Source organism: Peromyscus leucopus, chromosome 16_21, assembly GCF_004664715.2.
Source record: "Peromyscus leucopus breed LL Stock chromosome 16_21, UCI_PerLeu_2.1, whole genome shotgun sequence".
Classification (NCBI taxonomy): Eukaryota; Metazoa; Chordata; class Mammalia; order Rodentia; family Cricetidae; genus Peromyscus; species Peromyscus leucopus.
In genome coordinates this window covers 47,645,861-47,653,380 of record NC_051084.1, presented here as the reverse complement: position 1 = coordinate 47,653,380, position 7,520 = coordinate 47,645,861, and the positions used below count along the sequence as shown (strand labels likewise).

Below are 7,520 nucleotides of genomic sequence, written 5' to 3'. Positions count from 1 at the left end.
AACACAAAGTATAGAAGAAAAATAGACAAGTTCAAGAGTGCAGTTCATTTTCTGTTAATATAACTAAATACCACAGATTGGATAATTTACATGAATGACAAGTTTACACAGCTTATGGTTTCAGTAATGTATTAATTATGTTTCTATTGCTGTGATAAAACACCAGGACCAAAGCAACTTAGATTTTTTTTTAAAAAAAAAAAGTGTTCAATTTGGCTTACAGTTTCAGAGAGTCAGAGTCCATGACCCTCATGGAAGCAGAAACAGCTGAGAGTTCACATCTCATACCAGAGGCAGAAGGGAGAGAATGTACTGGGGATGTCAGGAGGCTTTGGAAGCTATAGAGCCAACCCCCCAGTGACACACCTCTTCCAACAAGACCACAACCCCAATCCTCCCTAAACAGTTCCACCAACTGGAGACCAAGTATTTAAATATATAAGCCTATGGGGCGGGGAGCACCATTCTCATCCAAACCACCACAGGTGTCTGAGAAGTCTTAGAGCATGGCAGCAGCATCTGCTTAGCCTCTGGTGGAGGACACCTACACCTGGTGTAGGTCTTAGCATCCTGGAGGGCATCACATGGTATGGTAGTTTGAATGAAAATGGCCTCCATGGGCTCAAGTTTGAAATGGTTGGTCTGTGGTTGGTGAAATTGTCTGGGAAGGATTAGGTGGTGTGGCCTTATCAGAGGAGGTGTATCACCGGGGGTGACTTTTGAAGTTTCAAAAGCCTGTTTCATTCCCAATTAATGCTCTCTGTCTCTTGCTTGTAGATCAAGATGTAAGCTCTTGGCTATGCTCCAGCACCATGCCTGCCTGCCTGCTGCCATGCTCCCTACCATGCCGGTTATGGACTCTAATCTTCTGAAACTGTAAGCCTCCAAATAAATGCTTTTTTTTTAATAAGTTGCCTTGGCCATGGTGTCTTATCATAGCAATAGAACAGTAACTGAGTCACACGGTGAGAGAGCAATGGCCTTTCCTACAAAGCTGCTGGTGCCTTCCTGGGGCCCCACCCTCAACACGTTCTTCTGTCAAGGGAGTAGGGCATGGAGAGAGGAAATATTTGAATATACACTGTGTGTCAGACTTTACGTGGTTTCTGGGATTCATCATGTCAGGGAATCACTTTGCTAACTAGGCAATCACTTGCCATGTGAGCAACTCTTGCTTAGAATATGCCTAAATAACCTAAGATGTAGTTTGGAGACTCTCCAAGGGTAGTGTGGAGTAGGGTCTGGAAGACATGTGCAAGAAGCCAGTTGACTGAAAGACTGGAAACTCTTCCTTACTAAGCCTGTATGTCTCCAAACAGAGCATGCCTGAGCAAAAGCAAGATCTCCTGGAGAAGGCAGAAGTACATAGAGGCTCAGCATGTACCTTTGCCCTTTCCCAGACCTCTGGCTCCCGTTCATGCTTGGGAGTATTCTCTTTCTTAGTCAACTTTCTCTGTTTCTACTACATCCATGTGTCACTGGTGATTTTTGTTTGTTTGTTTTTTGTTTTTTGTTTTGTTTTGTTTTGTTTTGTTTGCAGAAGAACCCTGAAGACTCTTCAGGATCAAATTCTGTAACAGTAGAAAGGAACTGGCAGTACACAGAGACTTGGGACTATGGTTTCCAAGTCCCCCTTTGTTGATGCAAACAAGGTTACTAGAGCATCAGTCATAATAGATGTGGGACCTCGTGTCCTGTGAATAAGAAATGAAATCCCACAGACTCAAGAGACAGAAAACCTAGACAGCATATCTATTAGAATATTAGTGAAGGAGAAACTCCTGAGGTGGACAGGTTCCAAGAGAGGACACCACTCAAGAAGCAAGGGCTGTGTGCTTTTAAATGGCCACGTGATGAAGAGAACTGTAGTGTGGTAACGGTTCAAGGGTGACTCATGTTCCAGTGCCTCATTTCCCTCTGCCTCCTACCCCAGTCACTGATAAGTACTCCTAAGGTGCTCACAGCACAGGACTGTCTATGAACACTTGACAGATTTGTGGTGGGAGTTGACAGTTTCCACATTTAGCAAGTACTCTAAACCCAAAGATAAAGGACTCCCCCCAGTGTTTTAAGAACTGTACCAGGTAAGCACACTGTTCCACTGAAGAGCATTCTTCACTAATGGTGCCATATTGGGGGGAGGGGAGGGTCTTTTGAGGAGAGTGTCATATCTTCTCCCTTTGAAAAATACAAGAAATTAAACCAAATTTGAAAAACTCACATGAGTGCAGGAAATAATTTATTTGAAATATGTGATGGTTAATATTGACTATCAACTTGACAGGATCCAGAAACACCTATGAGGGGAGCCTTTGGGCATGTCTGTGTGGAATTATCTAAGGCAAGTTTGCCTCTGGACATGCTTATGAGGGATTGTCTAGATTATGGCAATTGAGGTGGGAAGACTCACTGCAGCTGTGGGCAACAACATTCTATGGATGAGCACCAGCATTCACCATTTTCCCCTTCCTGATGGTGGAAGCAGCAGCCTCACACTTCTACCACCATGTGTCACTTGCCAAGATAGTCTGTACACAAGAACTGTGAGTCAAAATAACCCCTTAGTCTTTCCGTTTCCAGTGCAGCCATGGCTCATGGTCCCAAGAAACATCTGAAGCGTGTATCAGCTCCAAAACATTGGATACTGGATAAATTGACTGGCGTGTTTGCTCCTTGTCCATCCACTGGCCCTCACAAGCTGAGAGAATGTTTGCCTCTGATCATTTTTCTAAGGAACAGACTTAAGTATGCCCTCACTGGAGATGAAGTGAAAAAGATTTGCATGCAGCGCTTCATTAAGATTGATGGGGCTGGGCGGTGGTGGCACACGCCTGTAATCCCAGCACTCAGGTGGCAGAGGCAGGCGGATCTCTGTGAGTTTGAGGCCAGCCTGGTCTACAGAGCGAGAGCCAGGACAGGCTCCAAAGCTACAGAAAAACCCTGTCTCAAAAAACCAAAAAAAAAAAAAAAAAAAAAAAAAAAAAGATTGATTGCAAAGTCCAGACTGATATAACCTACCCTGCTGGGTTTATGGATGTCATCAGCATTGACAAGACTGGAGAGAACTTCTGTCTGATCTATGTCACCAAGGGTCGATTTGCTGTTCATCATATAACACCTGAGGAGGCCATGTACAAGTTGTGCAAAGTGAGAAAGATCTTTGTGGGCACAAAAGGAATCCCACATCTGGTGACCCATGATGCTCGCACTATTCGCTACCCTGATCCCCTCATCAAGGTGAATGACACCATTCAGATTGATTTGGATACAGGCAAAATAACCGACTTCATCAAGTTTGACACCGGTAACCTGTGTATGGTGACTAGAGGTGCTAACTTGGGAAGAATTGGTGTGATCATCAACAGAGAAAGACATCCTGGCTCTTTTAATGTGGTTCATGCGAAAGATGCCAATGGCAACAGCTTTGCCACCTGGCTTTCCAACATTTTTGTTATTGGCAAGGGCAACAAACCATGGATTTCTCTTCCCCGAGGAAAAGGAATCTGCCTCACCATTGCTGAGGAGAGAGACAAGAGGCTAGCGGCCAAACAGAGCAGTGGATGAAATGGTCTCTAGGAGACATGCTGGAGTATTTGTACAAGCCTTTCTAGGAAATGTGCTAGATTAAACAGCATGATGAACTAAAATAATAATAATAATAATAATAATAATAATAATAATAATAATCCCTCAGTTAGGATTTACAATTGCTGTGAATAGACACCATGCCCACAGCAACTCTTATAAAGAAAACATTTAATTGGGGTGGCTCACTTACAGTTTCAGAGGTTCAGTCCGTTATGATAATGAAGGGGAGCATGGCATCGTACAGGCAGACATGGTGCTAAGCAACAGGAGGTCGACTGACTTACTGGGCAGTATCCTGAGCATAGGAAACCTAAAGCCCACCCCCACAGTGACACACTTCCTCCCAACAAGGTCATCTCCATTCCAACAAAGGCACACCTCCTAGTAGTGCCACTCCCTATGAGCTTATGGGGGCCAATTACATTCAAACCACCACAACTTACTTTGTTAGGTTTCTTTTGCCAAGTGTTTTGTCCTAATAAAAAGATAACTAATGCAAAAGATTTGTCATGGATTAACCAAAATTATAAACACACACACACACACACACACACACACACACACACAATTTCACTTGGTTTTATTTGTATTATACTAGGGATAGAACCCAGTATTTTGTACATGCCAGGCAAATGCTCTGCCACTGAGCACTAAGCTACACCCCTATCCTTGAGTGTATTTTCAGTGATTGTGGTTGTGATATTTAAGGTGGACACGTGCTTCTTAAGTTTAGTGTCAACCCAAGGACTCTGCAAACCTAGAGAGTCTCTCTGCAAACCCAGGATCTACAGGTACTCTCATTTCCAACCGCTCAACAATCCATGGTCTAAAGAAACCAAAATGAAATTATTCTAGTAGACGAGTCTTCTTTGGCAGGGCATAAGAAACAGGTTTCACATAACCAGATCTGACACTCATCAATAAGTAATCATTAGTGGTAAATATAATCTGTAGAAATGACTGCCTGTTGTTTTCTTTCTCTATACTTTTTTATCTCTTTCCTTAACCTTTTTTCTTTCTCCATACACTTTTATCTCTTTATTTAACCTCTTCTTACCACTCATTTTCCCTTTGAGTCAGCATGAACTCTCACCCAACAGTTTAGAGCATGTACCCTGTCCACACATGTAGAAAAACATGTGTAGCATACTCTTCAGGAGCCAACTGGGAAGTGGGTAATAGCAATTGAAACTGAGATCCATGCTTCCTATGTCTTTTAAGTGCATGGTAGAGATAATAATGACCCTTTTTTTTTTAACTCTCTGGCTATAATGTTATAGGACAACACCATGTCCTACACAATGTGTCAGGCATGTTTTCTAGAAACAACATGTGGGGATTTAGGATATAAGAAATTGGAAAGGAAAATAACATCTGGGAAAGGTGAGCACCTAGGAATTGAGTAAGAAGAATCATGCACTTCAATGGCATCTAGTGGTGTACCTCTCCTCAGGTGCAGAGGGAACTGTGTTGAGTAGTGTCTTAATTACTTTTCTGTTGCTGTGATAAAACGCCATGATCAAGGTAACTTATGGAAGGAAGGGTTTATTTGCTTTACAGTTTCAGATGGGTAAGAGTGCCCCATGAAGCTGAGAGCTCACATCTTGAACCTTAGTCACAGAGCAGAGAGAGCAAACTGGGAGTGGGGTGAGGCTTATGATCTCCAAGCCCATCCCCTGTGACACACTTCCTCCAGCAAAACCACACCTCCTAAGCCTCCCCAGACAGCAACATACACTAGTGGCTAAGTCTTCAAATACTCTGGGAATGTTCTCATTCAAACCACCATAGATGAAGTTGTGTAATTACTTCCTCTGAACTGATAGTCTGCCCTGGAGGTGGAGCTCATTAAGACTCAGGAAGTAAATGAAACATAAGAAATAAACAAGACCCACACATTTTAGACAGTTTCTGAAACTTTTAAGATGTATAAAGCTCCTCCCCAAGGCCATCTATGCAAGCAGTAACAACTGCTAGCTAGGGACAGAGACTCTCTGATCCATTGAGCTACCCACCTATTCATTACGCTAGTCCTGGGTAGAATGACTTCTTTGGCTGGGTGGTGGTATCCTATCTGGGGTGAATAGACATGTGTTCACTGACTTCTCAGGAGCAGTCACATAACAGATGGGAATAGCCATGCTGGCTAACCTCATGCTTGGTTATCGGTAGGAGCTACCCAAGAGGAGTGCTCTCAGCTCAACAGCTGAAGGTGGATCTCAAAGTTTCTAACAGCCAACAGCTGTAGGGGAAGCTGAAGATCTTCTGCAACTGATTTGGGTTTTAGTTGTGATCTTTAGCTGGGTCTAGGAACCAAGTTAACATGAGATAGATTGACGAGAGAATAAAAAAAATCACATTTTAATTTTCATATGTGCAGAGAAACCCTCATACAATAAGAAAGAACTAGTTGAAGAATCACTGGAGAGAAAGATTTTATACTCCTTTGAGCAAAGAACTGGTAGACTTGTGAAGAAATGATGAGCAATGATGTGGAGGTTTGAGTTGCAGCAGTAAACTGTGGAAGCCAACAGAAGATATAAAGGGAGGTGTGAGGGGGAGGTGAGGGGGTGGGGACTCCAAGCCAATGAAGGATGAGGGTCATTTCAGTGTGTTTGCATCCGTATCAAGTGCCCATCTTTGTTGAGAAGGGTTGATACTCTTCTGGTGCAGGGAAGAAGGCACCTTTTTCCAAGGAATGCATGGGACTGGCTGCAGGTAGGGAAGGGCAGGGTGGGAAACCCTTTCTGCAACTGCAGTCTGTCAAGAGACTTCTGTAGAAATTAACATTGGCATAGGGGCTTCTCATTAACCCTCCAGGGCTGCTGCTAATCACACTCTCTGCAGTCAAGCTGTGGTTCTCTGTGGAAAGTGTGATGGAAGGGTGCTTCTTGTCAGAGAGGGTCATGCTCCAGACTCTTGAGCTCTGGTCTTTTCCATCCCAAAGCCAGTGTTCGTTCTTTCAATTTACCAGGCCACTCACCACCCCTGTGGGAATGATCAGTGGGAAATGGTTTGGTTGTAGTGCACAGTTTATTGAGACTTCCAGGATCATGTCCATAAACACATTTCAACATATTCAGTGTCATCCTCTAGTTCTGCCTCTCACCGGATGCTTCAGCCAGCCACATGTGGAAGGGGTGGAGGGGAACCCAAAGCACCTTATCCAGCACAGCTTTGCAGCAGAGCCAATCTGTAAGGTAGTAAATAGTTCTTTTTTTTCCCCACTAGGAAAGAAAATCCTAAAGGCAGAGAAGACAGCTCATCAGTAAGTAAGTGTTCAAAGGCAAGCATAGGGACCTGACTTGGTCCCTGGAACTCAGGGGAAAGGGCTTTAAAACACAAGGCATGGTGGTGCACATCTGTAATCTCAGTGCTGGCGAGGGAGAGACAGACAGAGCTCTGGGGCTCACAGGCCAGCCAGCCTGTGACTTCCACTTGGTGACTTCCAGGCTAGTGAGAGAGACCCTGCCACAAAGGAAAGGTGGACAGAACCCCAAGAGTGACGCTCAAGATTTGTCACAAACAATGCTGGGGATGGAACAGCAGCATGGCTAAGTGTCTTCCTGGCGCAACCAGTCAGGAACAGCTGGCGGCTTTAGACAAACCCAGCTTTAACTCACTCCAACTCTCGGAATTTCACCAGCAGAAGGAAAACCAGCACAGGCCAGTGATGCATTTTTGAGCTGTAATTTTCACTGTTTCCATATTTCATGCTCAAGCCCTCATTCGGAATTTGATGTTCTGCTCCCTTACAATACCCCTGCCATATGTTTTCCCCCATATCATGCTGGGTAAGGAAAAGGCTGTCTCTCTGATGCCAGCTGGAGAAGGAACTTGTCTCCCAGAAAGAGATCCCCCCCCCTTCGGTGTTAGCATGTCCATTGTCTGCATTTGGGTCGTGTTTAGGCAGCCATGTTGTTCAGACCCCC

The 7,520-nt window shown here is 44.2% G+C and overlaps 1 protein-coding gene across 1 annotated transcript; it reads left to right on the top strand.

The window, feature by feature from the left end:
* Positions 1–2,587: 2,587 nt before the first annotated feature.
* LOC114690552 (40S ribosomal protein S4, X isoform-like) lies at positions 2,588–3,577 on the top strand. Its single transcript, XM_028865403.2, has 2 exons — positions 2,588–2,809; positions 2,986–3,577. The coding sequence occupies exons 1-2, from the start codon at positions 2,588–2,590 to the stop codon at positions 3,562–3,564; spliced, it is 801 nt and encodes a 266-aa protein (XP_028721236.1). The 3' UTR covers positions 3,565–3,577.
* The last annotated feature ends 3,943 nt before the right edge of the window (positions 3,578–7,520 follow it).

Excerpts from the sequence above, each read along its gene's own strand:
- LOC114690552 (XM_028865403.2), top strand. The coding sequence starts at position 2,588 with ATGGCTCATGGTCCCAAGAAACATCTGAAGCGTGTATCAGCTCCAAAA. Across the intron at positions 2,810-2,985 it reads GCTTCATTAAGATTGATGGG|ATTGATTGCAAAGTCCAGAC; the intron begins GCTGGGCGGTGG and ends AAAAAAAAAAAG.